This window comes from Solanum pennellii, chromosome 4, assembly GCF_001406875.1.
Source record: "Solanum pennellii chromosome 4, SPENNV200".
In the NCBI taxonomy this organism is placed as follows: domain Eukaryota; kingdom Viridiplantae; phylum Streptophyta; class Magnoliopsida; order Solanales; family Solanaceae; genus Solanum; species Solanum pennellii.
In genome coordinates this window covers 4146539-4163536 of record NC_028640.1, presented here as the reverse complement: position 1 = coordinate 4163536, position 16998 = coordinate 4146539, and the positions used below count along the sequence as shown (strand labels likewise).

Here is a 16998-nt window from a genome sequence, read left to right as displayed (position 1 = left end):
ATTCAATTGAATTTTAATAAAGACTAAAAATAAATTATCCTATAAATTTAATATTTCTAGACCGTGTGATTTTAGTATTAACATACTCAAAATATAAAGATTTTGACGATAGAAACGATAGTTAAACAACTTTGATAAAAATAATTAATATGTTAATCACGCGATCATATATGAAATTTTAGGTTTTAACTTATTTTTTGGCGAATTTAAGTTTCGCGAAAATCTACACAACATGTGTCATAGTATTAATTTTATGCATGTATTTTCTTTAGTTTCCCTATTATTTCATCGTTATTATTATTTTCTTTCCTTAAGTATAACACAATACTTTTCTTAATTCTCGTATTTTTTTCTTTTCATAAATTTTTTAATTTATTATTATTAAATCGAGAATCTTTCGAAAACAAGTAATTTATACTTCGTATGAATCTAGATTATCTCATTGGGCCAATGATTCATTTGTCTTTGTGGGCCTCAAAAACAGAGGTAAAAGTCTTGTATATTTTCTCATTGATATAAAAAGACGAAGTGAATCAGCTCTAAGCAGACTTCAAAACCCTGCAGCCCTCTCTTCCCTTCGTGTTTAAGCAAAAATCCTTACCTTCAAGCTCCCATGGCTGCTAACAATGAGGTGAAAAAGCGAAAGCTTGGCAAGAAGGCAGCAGATTCCATTGCTACGCCCTCTAAAATCAACAAAAATCAGCAGCCAAAAACACCCAAATCAGATTTTTCTAACCCACCCAATTCCAATTCCGGTTCCGACGCCGACTCGTTACCGCTGAAAATCCAGAAGCTTCTCGAACCTTACTCAAAGGATCAACTGGTTACCCTAGCTGTGGATACCGCAGCTGTTCTCCCTGCTTTTTACAGGCTTATCCAGTCACATGCTGATAAAGACATCAGCCACAGGAAAATCTTCGTTTATGGGTTGCCGCGTGATACCACGCGCCCGGTGCTGCTGGCCGTCTTTGAACCGTACGGGGAGATTGAGGAATGCAACGTTGTGATGGATCATGCTACTGGAAATGCTAAAGGGTATGCTTTTGTTCTGTTCAAGACTAGGAAATCAGCTGCAAAAGCGCTGAAAGAGCCTCAGAAGATGATCAACAATCGTTTAGCTTCGTGTAAGTTGGCTTCAATGAAAGAGACTGCGGTTTCTGGGACTAATGAAATCGGTAACCGGAAGATATATGTGAGTAACGTGCCAAAGAAAGTTAATTCGGAGAAATTGAGGAGCTTTTTTGCTAAGTTTGGGGAAATTGAAGCTGGACCAATGGGATTTGATCCATCAACTGGGAAATCAAAAGGGTATGCTTTGTTTCTGTACAAAACTGTGGAGGCGGCGAAGAAATGTCTGGAAAAACCCTCGAAGATTTTTGAGGGGAGGCAATTGCATTGTAAGAAGGCGGCTGAGGGGAAAATTGGTGGTGGAGCGGCTAGTATCACCACGGAGGCTGTACAACAGCCGCTGCTTGCAATGCCACCAGGGCAAGGTGTGTATGCTCCAGTTGCTGCTGGTCACAGTATGGGGATGTTGGGTCAGAACACGGATGTGCCAATGATGAATCCGTTTTATGGTGGAGCACTTGCTAATCCTTATGGAGCATATGGGAATCCATTTGCAGGAGTTGGTGGTTTCGGCCAGCAAATGGGTGGTGGAATGGGGATGGCAGCAGGATATGGTGGGGTGTTAGATAGTGTAGGAGGGGGTGTTTCAGGTTTAGGGGCATATGGTGGTGCTGGTAGCAGCACAGGTGGTTCTACTGGGGTGTTAGGGGCATATGGCGGTGTTGTTAGCAGCACAGGTGGTTCCACTGGGGGTCTAGGGGCATATGGTGGTGTTGGTAGCTGCACAGGTGGTTCTACTGGGGGTTTAGGGCCATATGGTGGTGTTGGTGGCAGCACAGGTGGTTCTACTGGGGGAGTGGCTCCCGGCTTATTGCAGCTCTACCAAAACAACCAGGCTGGCCAACCTTCGTCTGCAAAGTATCCGGGAAGCAGTGGCTACCCGCCGCACTTCAGGTACTTGGTTCTATTTGATACTATGTTTTGTGTAAAGTTGTACTCCATTTGTTCATTTCTTACTTGTCCACGATAGACTTTGCACTCCCCTTAATAAGTAGTAGTAGTAATAAATGATGTGCATATTTTGTTTTAACATCCATGACTAATAACATTTCAAAAAATTCTCGGGAAATAAGTGAATAATATTAAGGTTAAGACATGAAAGAAAGATTGTTTTCCTGTTGATCTGGTCGAGTAGACAACTAAAAGTGAACGGAAAGAGAGTATTTTTGTTAATTCAATTCTTACTTTGGAGGCATTTGCATACAGTGTCTCACTATTTGAACTTCTATCATCATTTCTGCTAACTATTAAGATTATTCTTTCCATAAACTGCATTTTCTTGATTTGTTCCTTCTACTTACATGTGACTATTACTATTTTCTAAACTTGCTTATTTGGTATGCTAGAACATCTGTACAGGCAATCTGACTAGGTTACCAATGTTATTTTTGTTCTTATTTCCATGTTTTGCTTGCAGTAGAAGTAAAGTTCTTCACTTTTTCCTAGATCTTCTCGTCTCTGAGTGCCCTACTTTGTTGCCACAAGTATTCAGCTATAATTGGCATATCTTACTAATTAGTAGAGGCGGACCAACATTTGAGGGAGGGGGTGCACGGGCGTTAAATTTGGAAAAAAACTATACATGTAGTATATACCTAAATAAGGATGATATATTTAATTGTGCACCATCAAACGCAAAGGCTGATTTGGTGCATTGGTCCAATGCATATCTTTCCGCTTCTTTGCAAGCAAGGTGTCCTGTGTTCGATTCTTGGTCACTTACATTTTTTGTTGTTATTTTTTCAAAATAGAAAAAAAACATATAAATAAAAATTCAAGCCAGATTCGAACTAGCAACCTCAAAGTATACAGGGTCAAAACCATCAAAACCAAAAATTGAACCATGTTACACTCTCGTTCTATTTATGATACCTTCCATTTTATACTTCTTTGACAACATTTTCTGATGAAGTGTCAGTACTTCAACTAACTCACATCTGCGTCTAGTAGTGCCTTTGTTGTCTTCAAATCCCAGGGCTTCCTCTGCAAACTAGCACCTAGAATTTGTTTTAGATTAGTTATAAGTGATGTAAAATGGTCGTAAATTGATCGAATGGGCATACAGAACTCGTATAGCCGACCGAACTAGTTTGGATTGAGGCTTAGTTGATTGATCTATCTCAAAAACCAACGAATTGTCTTAGAACCTATTCAGTTATTGTGAGCTAAAGTTGATAAGTAGTTAGTGTCTATATATGACACGTAGATTCTACAGCCATGGTCATTCATCATAAAGAATCTCAAGTTCACTAAGCAAACTACAACCAGAAGCTCTCTGGGTAACATATCAGCTGAAAAGAGGGGTGAAAGTAGTTATATGGAGTAAAAGAAAGAAAAAATGTGAACGAGTAAAAAGATAAAGAAAATTCCAACCATTTAACAAGTAAAGTGTCATTACGAGTAAAGCGTTGTAGTAAAAACGGAAAATAGTTAACCTTTATCCTGCTACCTTTGCTACCTGTGCTCCTCCCCTTTCCCTTGTGCTATGAATATGTGACATATATCTGCAGAAACCTTTCAGACTAAGGTATTTTTAACCAGTCTAACTACAACATTTGTTATCCATGATGTTGATTCTTTGTTATCATATTGCATATTACATTCTTTGTTATCATATTCAATATGCATGGAAAAAACTAGCATGTTCTAGAAACAAAGGTCTCTTGTGATACTTTCCACCTTTCTTCATGAGATTAGGGAGCCCAGGTAAACCAAGGACGAGAGCACGAGTTAATTAATTGATAAATTGTTGTTTTAAAAAAGAAGTTATATCCCTCTTGATTATACTTGTATTACCTTGAACCTACTACCAAGAATTGAATATGCAAAAACGTGTTTCTTAGTTTGAGTGTACAAAAGTCTGTGCTTCCCGTTCTTCCTTCTCTTTTTATATCAGTTAAATGACCTTTTGATTTCGCTTCACCTTTTACATAGCCCCAGCCCCTTCTCCTGTGTTAAATCTATTATCTGGTGCTTACTTGTGTATGATCTTGCAGATGAACAATGCCTGACCATGATGAAACGAAGTCATTGAAGCATCTGATGAGTGTCTAAGGGTCAGTGTTTGCCAGTGGCTTGCGTTTATCAGAATTGTAGCCATATGTTTCTTATATCTTTACTTTCATACAATCCATACTTCTTACTGATAAGTCAAGTTCCTATAGAACTTGCTGGATAATGCCGTTTGCATTACCCTTCTCTTTGATGGATACATTCCGTCTAGACTTATTTTGAAGTGGATTTGTCGGGAAAAAAAATCTTGCTCTTATATTTGCTCCAGTATTCTGATTTGGCCAAGTATTTTCTTCATATCGTTATTAGGCCTTATCGTATGCCATATTCTCTTTGCGTGGAAATATGCTTTTTTAGTATGAAAAAATTATTACCTTGAAATTTCTGTGTGTGTGTGTATAGATTGTCTTTTGCTTAGTTTTAAAACATCATTTTAATTATTAACAAAGATGAGTATTCTTCTATGTTTATTGCTAACTACTAATAGAAATTTTTTATTTTTTTTTTCAAAAATTTACCTATTCATATCTTTATTCTGTTTTAATAACTCCTAACGTTATTCAACTTTTTACGAGGATGACTTGGGTTTTGTGAAGTTTTGTTGTTAACTAATACACAATCTTGATTCTTTTCTCCATTTTAGCCAGTCGTATTTTTTTCTTTTAAAAACAGAAGTCTTATTTTTTCTGTTGTTTTAATTTGTTCAAGCGAATTCTTTGTTGATCGGACTCTTCAGATATTTCAATGGTTGCGTGTCGGATTTGCCAAAAGTAGTGTATTTTTGGAGAATTCGACACGGTTGCGGCATAAAAAGTGAAGAGTCCGTGCAACAAAGAGCTTAATTAGGCTTGTTTTTCTTTTAGAATAGATATTAAATTCTATGTTGCTCAAACTCTTCAGAAATGTCAATAGTATGTGTCGGATTTGGCAAAAGTAGTATATTTTTGGAGAACCCGACACGAATTTGGCATCAAAAGTGAAGAGTTTGCGCAACTAAGAGCTTAATTAGGCTTGTTTTTCTTATAGAATTTATATTGATTCATTTTATTCCTTTTTTCCTTCATTTTTTATATTTTTAAGTAATGACTTTCAGAAGTCACTCCGTCGCTTCCTTTTGCATGAAAATTCATGCTTTCTCACTTTCATAAGACTCGTATTTAGAAGTTTTGAGGTGGATGTTATCTTTGTTGTAAGTGAATTTTTGTCATTGGAGTATGGTTTTCATTGTTCAGCTTGTACCATTAGCTTTCTGTTTTCTCTTTGTATATATATTTTATTCACCTGTAAAAAGCTTATTAAATTTGAAGAAATGAAGTGTTAAAAGTATCTTGCATTAGTTTCTCTTTCTTTTCATCCTCAGAAACAAGTATGTTCACAAATTCAATTCTGTTGGTAGCGCTTCACGCTACATATATTGGCCTTCTGATCCCGAAATAGAACTGATGATATTGTTACCTTAAGATTATGTTGCTCAGTGCCTGGTTTTGGAGGACTCGACACACACCTGTTTCTGATATTGTTATTGAAGAAACGTAGCAACATAATCTTAAGATTTACTTGTTCTTATTCTTGAACCCTTAGTGTCTGTCCTTGTCATTAGATTAGGTTAGTTGTAGTTATGTAGAGTTTACTACATAGATTTTGATCATTTTCTTATCAGAAGCTAGACTGCTTTCCCTGATGTATTATACTTTTTGCCTAATTAATCCAGTTGAATACGTCTGTTGTTGTACTAACTTCAAAACTGTCTTATCTAAGTCTTGATTTATGAATAGTAAACATCCTCTAAACATTGCTGCAGTTAGGAGTTTTTTAAGTAGTACTCTAGTTGTGCATTAAGACACCAAGTGTCAACATAACAGACCTCGATATCGCCTGTTGTGGATAATTTACTTCTTCCTCTTTTTTGGTGGCTGAATTTCTTCTTCTTCCTCATCTTCCTCTTCATCTTCATCTTCATCGTCATCGTCCTCTTCTTCCACAGTATCTTCCTCGCCTTCATCAGGCCCATCTTCGTCATCATCTTCTTCATCATCTGGACCGTCTTCACCACCACCGTCCTCCTCCTCATCATCTTCATCATTCTCTTCAGCACCTCCTGCCCCTTCTCTAGGATGCTTTTTGGAGTTGCTGTCATTCGTGTTCGGGTTATTGTTCACATTTTCTCCATCTTCAGATGACAAGTCTTCACCTTCATCTCCATCTCCATCTCCATCCTCATCCCCTGTCTCATTGCCGTCTTCCTCAGCATCAAGAGGCTTGCTTGAGGAAGAAACATGATGCTCATCTCCCTTTTTAGCCTTTTGTTCAAGAAGCTTCAAGTACTCCTAATTATAAAAACAACATTTAAAATTAAAATCCCAATAAAAGTGGCCCTTAATTATTTTTTAGCTTAGTGCAAAGTACAATTTACTGGGCAGCACAAATGAGTTGCTACATTGTCGGCAAATTTAAAAAATATGATTATCCTCGATTGTTATATTCTCTATAAATTTTAAATGTACTATATCTTATCTTAATAATTTTTTTCTAAAACTACCTATTATATAATCATCCTGTTGTATTTACACATGTACAAGTTATAGGTAATTTAGATGGATATCGTAATTGGGCTTATCTTTTGATTCAATATCTAATGGGCCAGATTAGATTTTTTTTCACGAACTAAATTATGTTAGACAAATTTAATGTAACGAACTCGATTAAAAATAAAACAATCTTTCATAGTAGAAAAATGAACAGAATCGAGAAAAAATGTTCTAAAAAGAAAATGAAATAAAGAGGATAAAAATAGAAATAAAAAAAAATATGACACGTACAGAATCACTACAAACCAGGAAAAAATCCAGGCTCCCGGCGCATGTTAAGAAAAACAAAATAGCTTCTCACAGAGACAAGACTTTTTCTAAATTTATATTTAGCCTAAAATAATTTAATAAAATTTGAAAAGCAAGTGACTATATAGTATTAAATATGCCAAAACTGATGAAAAACATGTGTATTTGTTTTAATATAAACATATATGTGATTTAGGTAAATCTTAAACATTCAGAGTTTTAAATTTTACTTTTGAATTCAAACAACTTTAGTCATCTCAAAATAAATTTGAGACGAAAAATATAAAATTAATCAAGTTAATTTAGCTATGTAAAATAAATTGTGACGAAAATATAAAAAAATCAATCGAGTTAATTTTAAGTACCTGGGTGAGAGTGAGAATGTGAGTTTTAACCAGTGAAGAAATAAATAAAGCTACCAGTGATTGACCGGCGCAAGTTAGCATACTCTGTCTAATCATGGCAACAGAGACTGAACCTCTGCTTGTCTCCATCGGTACGGTATGGTACGGTACAATTACACCAACAAACTCAGATCGCTGCATCCATCAATTCTCAGCCGTTAGATTATGACCAAACAAAGAATTTCAGAAAACGATAAGACTATTCTAAGCTGCTAATGAAGAAGACGACTACTTTTGTGCCGGAAAAAATGTCATCCGTTCATCGGAGAACTTATTTTTGCCGGAAAACAGAACAAAATGAGAAGAATTCATCACTTAACGAAGTAAACAAGAGAAATTACTCGAAATAAACTGAGCCTCAGAAGGTTCTAGAAAGAAAAATAAACTGAAGCAGAGTAAATTCAGCTAATCGGAACCGGAAAACAGAAAACAACAGAAGAATTTATCTCGTTTACGGAGCAGAGAAGCGAATTCGCGAAATCGCAGTCGGAGAACTCAACAAACTTCATCAATTGTCAAATAAACTGAACCGCACAAAGGAAAAAAACAAACTGAATTTGGAACAAAGTCAGCTAATCGCAGCCGGAAAACAGAAAACAACGAGAAGCAAATATTGAAGTGGATAAAATTGAGCTATCGGAGCCGGAAAACAGAAAACAAGGAGAAGAACTCTTTCCTAAAAATATTTCAACTGAACGGCGGAATTTTCTAGAAGAAAAAACTGAAGTAGCTAAAATTCAGCAAATCGGAGCCGATAAACTCACCGGAAAGACAGATCGGTGCTCCGATGAAGCAGATCGGAGGAATTTCAGAGCTATATCGTAGAGAAACTAAGATCAAAAGCAGCGTTCATTCTGGACCGTCCGATCAACATAGACCAAACAATGGGGTAAATATAATCAGCTTGAAGAATGAACTCTTCCTTAGTGGTTACTCAGAGAAAGCTGCCCGTAATCTCTCTCTACAGCCGTTACGGGCAGTCCGGGCAGCGTTTTCTTCTCTAAAAGTATCAGCTACTTGATCCTGATGCTGCCCGATCATTAGTACACTTGTATGTAAGTTTAGTTAATTATGATGCAATAATTAGTGACTACTGAGTAATTAATTTACTTCAGAATTAAAATTAAGTAACTAAGCAAAATTATGGTTGGGGTAGCGGAAGGGTAAACGAAATTACAAGACGAAGAATTTAAACCATCAACGCTAAGGTGAAAATTCAGATAATCGACTAATTAAGTTATTAAGATTCTCATTTAATATCGTAGATTATAATGGTAGGTTTGGTTATATATTGTTCTTGAAGCCTTGTAGAGGAAGATGCGTTGGAGCTGTACTTACGAATTACTATAGTTAAGTTATTTCCAGTCTCCTAATTTATATAATTGACTTTTCATTTTAGTCCGTCGAATAATGACAAATTTCTATATTTAATAATAATTTGACTTTAAGAATATCATTCTATTCTTAATGAAATAATTTATAGTCACACGAACATATATAGCTTACTTTAGACCATTTTTATTTCAAAAATCTTTTTCTTTGTTGAACTCTATATCAACTCAAACTATATATCATAAAAAACAAAATTTATATATTTAATAATAATTTGACTTTAAGAATATCATTCTATTCTTAATGAAATAATTTATAGTCACACGAACATATATAGCTTACTTTAGACCATTTTTATTTCAAAAATCTTTTTCTTTGTTGAACTCTATATCAACTCAAACTATATATCATAAAAAACAAAATTTATATATTTAATAATAATTTGACTTTAAGAATATCATTCTATTCTTAATGAAATAATTTATAGTCACACGAACATATATAGCTTACTTTAGACCATTTTTATTTCAAAAATCTTTTTCTTTGTTGAACTCTATATCAACTCAAACTATATATCATAAAAACAAAATTTATATACTAACTATAGTAGTTAAGAGAATGAAATTTTATGAGCCTCAAATAGATTAGGTTGGGTTTATAGTGAAAAAGGCCACAAATGCATAGCCCAACTGGGCTTGGTCACTTTTCTATAATTGATTTGAACTTGGGCCATCGTCTAAAGTTGGGTTATTCACATAAATATTTCATAGAAAATTATAACTATTGGCTACAACAAGTGTTGCAAGTTGCAACTGAACATACTTTAGTGGTATAGGTCTTAACAGCAACAAAGGTTGCCATTACAAATAACCTATTAGTGGCGGCTATTATAAGTATTAGCAGCGATAAGTGTTGCCACGAAAACACACTATTAGTGCTAGTTTTCGCGGCGACTTATTTTTACACTAAAAGATACTATTAGTGGCGACAACTAATGCATATTTGTGGCAACAATAAATTGTTATTTGCAGCGATAGAAGTTGCCACTAAAAGATACTATTAGTGGCGGCTATTGACAATATTTGCGGCGACTTTTGTTGCCACTAAAAGAGACTATTAGTACTATTGATTGATTTTTGCGGCGACTTTAGTTGCCACTAAAGACTCTATTAGTGGCGACTGTTGACAGGTCTTTGCAGCGACTTCGTTGCCACTAAGACACTATCAATTGGCGGGAATTGGCAGGTTTTTGCGGCAGTTTTGGTTGCCACCAAATGAACTGGCGACAATTGACAGGATTTGCAGCGACTTTAGTTGCCACTAAAAGATATTATTAGTGGCGACTATTTACAGGTGTTTGCGGGGACTTTTCTTGCCACTATAGTGGCGGCTATTGACAGGTTTTTGCGGCGGCTTAGTTGACGCTAAAAGATACTGTTAGTAGCGACTGTTGATGGGTTTTTGCGGCGACGCTTGTTGCCACTAAAAGATACTATTAGTCGCGACAGTTAATAAGTGTTTGCGGCGGTTTTAGTTGCGACTAAAAGAAACTATTAGTGGCGACTACTGATATGTTTTTGCGGCGCTTTGTTGCCACTAAAGTGACTATCTATTGACATGTTTTTGCGGCGCTTTGTTGCCTAAAGTGACTATTAGTGGCGGCTATTGACAGGTTTTTGTGACAACTTTAGTTGCCACACTATTGACGACTTTAGTTGCCTATAAAATGCACTATTACCAGCGACTATTAATAGGTAAGCGACTAGTGATCCAAGTTATGTTTTAAGATTTATGTTCAGTTGCACAAATTTTGCCACTAAGTTATATTTTAAGATATAATTTTTATGTTTGTTATGTGTGAAAGTTGCTCTTTTAATGACTCTATATTTCTTTGGCTGGTTTATTTTGGGTGAATATTGTTGAGTAACTTTCACATATAGCAACATAAAAATCATATTTGTATGCTATATCTATAGATTGCATAATTGTGTTCCATAGCAGACATATTAATATTTATAATTCGCTATAGATATACAAAGAAAGCAGTTGTGTAATTCGATATACATATACAAAAGAAAGCAGTTGTATACAAAAGATCAATTGTATAATCTATATATGTATAAAACGAGAAGGAGAGAAAGGTAAAAGAAAAATGGGTAGGGAAATATTTGTATTGTATAATTATAAGTGTATAGGATGAAGATAAATGTATTCGCATGTGTATATACAATTTTATCTCGCTTTATTTAAACAGAAACACAATTTATATATTTCGTTTTTGTTTGTATAAGCGAGAGAGTCAAGGGTGGCGACCGAGATCTGGGAGAGTGGCGAGAGAGATCTGGGAGAGGGGAGGGAGGGGAACTAAAATATATGTATATATACAATTTCGGCTTGTTTTATACAAACACAAACACATTTTATACATTTGTGTTTGTATTAAAGCGAGAGAGGCGAGCGAGACTGCCACCAAACGAGAGTGGCGAGCGAGATTCCACTAGGGAGAGAGGAGAAGATAGCAATAATTTATTATAGGTACAATTAAATCAAAGTGTATTCATAACATTTAATTTGAATTAATAGTTCGTTATTATATACAATTTTTCCAATATTGTATTCAATTTTTTCAATATTGATTGTTGGTGGGCTGTTGTTTGGCTATTTGGTTATTTGCTGTTTGGCTGGGCTGCTGGAAAGCTGGGTAGGCTGGCTGGGCTAATCGAAAAATAGGCCCAGCCTGGTTTCTCAAAATTGAATTAAGTGGCTAGCTTGCAATAGTAAAATAGCTATATGGGTTTAAAACTTAGCTAAATTGACTCTAATTGGTTAATTCGATAAACTTAGCGATATGAAATAATTAACTAAATAATTTTAAAAATATAAGCATTATTTAAGCTAAAGTAATTAACGTAAAAATTTTTGAGATGATTTTCCAATGTTCATAAAATTATACTAATTATAGACGTAATTATATAAAATATATTTATTATTTAAAATATTACTTAAAAATCACTTTAAAACTCAAAATTATTTGAATCTTTTTGTAAAATTAATTATTTCAGATCGTTCAAAATCTAAGAAATTTGAAATTAAATGTATGTAGAATATGCTAAAATGTTATTTAATCATACGTCCTAAACATGTTACGTGAAAAAATAAAACCGAAGAGTTACCAAAACAAAAAATTATCTTCTAGGAAAATGAGTATTACATGGGAGTAGTATACAAATAGTAGTAAATAAATGAAAAGACTCATTTTATAATTGTGGACGAAGTATACCTTCAAATGGATCGATCATCGATACATACTGATACATCCCAAGGTTTATCGCCTGCCCAGGGGCGGAGCCAGCATATGATGAACCCCTTTCGGCGAAAAATATTACTATATATTTATGGTTAAAATTATTTTTTAAATGTAGATAACAGATGTTGAACTCTCTTCAACTAGTTCATATGTTTATTCCTTCGAATTTTGAACCTCCTTATTGAAAATTCTGATTCCGCCACCGCGACTGCCCGCGACAATATATCATCAATGTTTGTTAATCTAAATGGGGCTTGAAGACTCCATGGTATATATTGTTAATTTGCTAACTTGTGTGACAAAAGTATTTGAAGCAAAAGGGCAATTTAAAGTGGAATTATAGAATATAGATTCATTTTATTTTTTTACCCTTGTGGAGTCAAAGGTGTGGAGGAGGATTCTCAAATAGTGGTGTGGCATAAATTCGGCTAATTTCAAGTGGTTGGACACCTTATTTTTATGTGATACATATTTGATTAAATATCTCACAATTATCCAATGAGAAATTACATGGTAAAGTACTCGATTAATTGTATTTTATATTTATTAATGAAGAAAATATATTAAATTCTCTTGTGAACTTGACAGTAAAATTTATTTTAACACTTTAACTATATGGACATGTAGATACCCTCAAATTCAAATAACTTTAGAGCAGAAACACTATAATATCATATTATTTTCTTCGAATCCCTTCCCTCCCTTCCCCTCCCCTCCCACCTTTCAAATATACCTTGTGAGAATTAATAAGTCAAACGAGTCATTCAAAATTCAAGAAAAATTATATTTATGAAATTGACGTCAATAATAAGATGTTGGTGTTAGATTCCGTGGATTACTAAAACACTGGTGAAATGAAAGTAGTGGACAGAGTTGAAAATGAAGAAAGAGGAAGAGAAACTATTAATTCACATATTGGAGAAGACAACAAAAAAAATTCACATATTTTTTTAAAATTCCCATTTTTTTTCAATGGAGAAGAAACTATATTGGGGAAGACAACAAAATAAAGAGAAAGAAAAAGATGAAAAGTTTTTGTGCCAATAAAAAAATTCACATATTTTTTTTAAAAATTGGGATTTTCAATTTTTGCAATTTTAGTGAGAAAATTGCATATAATAGCAAATTACTAATTTAAATTAAATATCATAATAACAGTTTGATTTGAGTCTACCTCGTAGCAAGCTGTTGTTATTTAGCCTCTCTCCCTAGTGAATCTCGCTCGCCACTCTCACCAGTCTCTCCCTCGCCTCTCTCGTTTTTATACAAACGCGAATGTATAAAATATGTTGTGTTTGTATACAGCGAGAGAAAATTGTATATATATATATATTTTTGTTCCCTTCGCTCCCCTCTGCCAAAGCTCGCTCACCACACTCCCAGATCTCTCGCCACTCTCACTCGACTTTCTCACTTCATACAAATACAAATGTATACACTGAGTTTGTGTTTATATAAAGCGAGAGAAAATTGTATATACAACTATAAATACATATATTTTCATCTTATATACTTATGATTATACATATACAAATCTTCCCTGCCAGTTTTCTTTTGTCTTTCTCTCTTTTATCGCTTTATAGAAACATAATTTTTACAATTGATTTTTTTTGTATATGTATATCGAAACAGATCGTACAATTGCTTCTTTTATATATATGTAAAACAAAATATACATATAATAGATATAGCAAACATAAAGTTTGCTATAAAGCGCAATTATACAAATTATAGTTATAGCATATAAATATAATTTTTGTGTTTGTTGTGAAAGTTGTTCTTTTTAATTTAGCAAGAGTGAGTCAGAAAATTTGAGAAATAATTAAAACATTACTCTCAATAACCATAAAAATATCCTAATCATGTTTCTTAAACACCATCCAAAAATATTTTAACTTATGAATATTTAAATAACAAAGTTTTATAAAGGACAAACAATAAGATACATAACGCAAACCGGGTTGAAATTTGTACGGGCTGTAACTTAACCCGCCCCACAATGTTTGTCATCCCTAATTGTTTCATTTAGTAAGAAACAATCTCTTAAACATAATACATAAACATAAGCTATCTACTCGAAATCGAATTAATAGAGTAAATTATAATGTACGTGAATTCATGATTTCTCCGCGAAATCACATTCTCCTTTATAGTTAATCATGAGTAATCATTACTCTCCTTCCATCCACCATATTCTTCTTCCACATCATGAGTTGCCTTCTGTCAAATAATTAAACATACCATGGACCATTACATTAGCATTTTAAGTGAAATTATCCCTTTTCTAAAGTTTGAAAATGAATTTATGTATATATCTAAAAATTATATAAGAAGTACTATAAATCAAAATAATTTATAATTTATAATATTTAAAAGTATATAATAAAGTTCCGATTAAATAAAAACTTGGTTGTCCAAGATTTGAAAATTGTCATCATGTTAAGTTTTTTTCCCCTCAATGTGAAAAGAGTATAGACACCACCAAAGGGTGTAGTGTGATGAATAAGATCTCTATACTGATCTTAAGTAGAGGTCTCACGTTCGAGTTTTGAAAATGTGAAATGGGCCCCATGTGGCACAAAACAATAGAAATAGCGTATACTCTAGCCACATTTCGAACCCGCTTTTGAAAAATAACTATTGTTATAGAATTTCAAATTTCATAACGTGAAACTTCACAATAATATTCTAGAGTTTCACATTCCATGACAAAAAACTAAAAAGTAGCTGTATTTTTAAATTTTATCCCACAAGTTATTAGAATTAATCGGACCAGTAATTAAATTCTTGATATCACGTAATTATAAATTTTTAAAAATTAAGGTAGATGTATCAAAAGAATATATATACCTTTGGAGTGAAAGTGATACCAACTTGAATTTCACCACAATAACATTGATCACTCCCCACCACACTATATTTTTTAGGATGAATTTCAGCTCTTCCTTTCTCCAATCCCACTTCAAGAAATTCCTTCAAGTAGATACTACAATATGTACAAAATTTATTCAATCAATTCCTTCAAGAAATTATCGATAAAGAAACACACAGTCACTATTCTTAAAATGCACATAAGATAAAAACTATTTCAGTATAATAGCTCAACACCACATAAAAGAGATAGTCTCACTGAGCAACCTCGTGCAACGAGCTTGACCAAAAACATGCAGGAGGTTTTGAGCATGAGACAACCCAACCCCCCAACCCCACATTTAAAGAAGAATGTAACAACCATAAATTTTGGGCTCATTTCAATCATATCTCCTGTTTAACCAACTCGATCTTAAAATTAGAATCTTTGCTATGTTATGATGTATATTTTAATCAATATTCGAGTTTCAACGAATAAAATTTACTCACGTGGCTTCACCAAGATAGTCATCAGAAGAAAATGTATCATGATCCATGAGCTTAAGTATAAGCTTGTATTGTCCATCTACTGAGGGATATTCTATCTTGAATGTGAACTTCTCATTCCATTCTGGTTTACTACCTTGCCCTGCTTTTATAAGTTAAAAAAATATTACACAAAATCAATTATGTCGTTTAAAATTAAAAGCTTGGTCAAACACTTTAATATTATAAAATAAATATTTTGACTTTTTTAAAACTTGATCAAAACAAACTATTAGCGTGAAGCGGGCTACAAAGTCCAATTAAAGTTAATCTCCATCTTTCACGGTTATGTGAGTTGCGACATTAAATTCATTTAAATTCAATATTTTTGATAAAAATCATATTTTTTTCTATACATATACAAATTCATTGAATTTGTAACAAATAGTATTAGTAGGTCTAAGTTCATAATTTAAATTGAACTTGTAGCGTTTAAATTTTAAATTCGACTATAAAAATATGTGTTTAATTAATAACAATATATATATTTGGAGAATGGAGATATATAATTTATCAACGAATACCTCGAATAGTAGAGCTCTTGCGTTCTTGACCTCTATATTGGATCAAAACATATGGATCTATTCCACCACCTACACAATTAACAACACCAAATACATTTTTTTAAATAAATAAATTAATAAATAAACCTAAATCATGTGCACACGAGTATAATGAAAGTAATCAAAAATAAAAGGATAACGGAGACGGATTCAGAATTTAAATTTAATGAATTTATTTTTTATGACTTTTAGTATTAATTCGTATAATATTAAAATTATGAGTTTAGATTTAATATTGATCGAGTATTTAGTTAGTAGATTATTACATTTTAGTTGACAACTTCAAATATACCATTTTTGACTGACAGGTAAAAATATTTAAATTTATTTTTCTAGTTATAAAATTAAAAGAAAAATCAGATAGAATTAAGTATATTTGATACATGAATCTTGTTTTTTTCTTTAATTCAAAGGTTAATTCGGAATTTTTTTTCCATTTGATGATTAAATCTAATAAGCAAAAATAATGATGATAATCAAGACGTATAAATTACAAATCGTGAATTCATCTCTATCAACAAAACTAAAAAATAAATTTAAGCGAAAGAGATAGAAAAAAAAAATACCCCAAAATTCATTGTTTTTGAGACCTCTAGCGCTAACAAGATTAACTTCCATTATTCCAAAGACGGTCGTCATCGATCTATCTCGATTTATTTTTCCTTGTATCGAAGAACAAATAAATATTATTTGAAGAAATTTATATAATAAGGTTTGTGTGTGATTATATGGCTGATGGAATTTGACATTCAAAAATGGTGGTGGAAGAATTCAAAGAGATTCTAGTTAGTCTTTTAAGACAATAAGTGAGTTGACAGGTATAGTGGGGAACCATCTTTTAATTCTTTGTATTTATTTATGATTGTTACGAAGATAGATAAAATTATGTCACTCTTAATTAAATGTCTTAAGTTTATACATTATGTTTCGTATTTATAATTCTTTTATGTTTTTTTTAATTTACTTTTTGTGTTCGTAATTATTTGTTCACTTTTGAATAGATATTTATTAAGAAAACA

General features: G+C 33.0%; 2 protein-coding genes across 3 annotated transcripts; one reads left to right on the top strand and one right to left on the bottom strand.

The window, feature by feature from the left end:
- The first annotated feature begins 520 nt into the window (after positions 1–520).
- On the top strand, positions 521–5368 carry LOC107017979 (UBP1-associated protein 2B-like). Its single transcript, XM_015218297.2, has 2 exons — positions 521–2022; positions 4125–5368. Exons 1-2 carry the CDS (start codon positions 614–616, stop codon positions 4126–4128), a joined length of 1413 nt encoding a protein of 470 aa, XP_015073783.1. The 5' UTR covers positions 521–613; the 3' UTR covers positions 4129–5368.
- Positions 5369–13894: 8526 nt separating this feature from the next.
- Positions 13895–16797, bottom strand: LOC107016229 (elicitor-responsive protein 1). Of its 2 annotated transcripts, none has more exons than XM_015216719.2 (5): positions 16546–16797; positions 15941–16009; positions 15381–15522; positions 14871–15006; positions 13895–14240 (listed from the first exon to the last, which is right to left on the bottom strand). In XM_015216719.2, the coding sequence occupies exons 1-5, from the start codon at positions 16616–16618 to the stop codon at positions 14178–14180; spliced, it is 483 nt and encodes a 160-aa protein (XP_015072205.1). In that variant the 5' UTR covers positions 16619–16797; the 3' UTR covers positions 13895–14177. The 2 variants fall into 2 exon arrangements, with proteins under 2 accessions (XP_015072205.1, XP_015072206.1); XM_015216720.2 differs by having other exon boundaries at positions 15381–15519; positions 16546–16795.
- Positions 16798–16998: the final 201 nt, after the last annotated feature.

Excerpts from the sequence above, each read along its gene's own strand:
- LOC107017979 (XM_015218297.2), top strand. The coding sequence starts at position 614 with ATGGCTGCTAACAATGAGGTGAAAAAGCGAAAGCTTGGCAAGAAGGCA.
- LOC107016229 (XM_015216719.2), bottom strand. The coding sequence starts at position 16,618 with ATGACGACCGTCTTTGGAATAATGGAAGTTAATCTTGTTAGCGCTAGA. Across the intron at positions 15,007-15,380 it reads GACTATCTTGGTGAAGCCAC|TATCTACTTGAAGGAATTTC; the intron begins GTGAGTAAATTT and ends TACATATTGTAG. Across the intron at positions 14,241-14,870 it reads GTATCACTTTCACTCCAAAG|AAGGCAACTCATGATGTGGA; the intron begins GTATATATATTC and ends ATTATTTGACAG.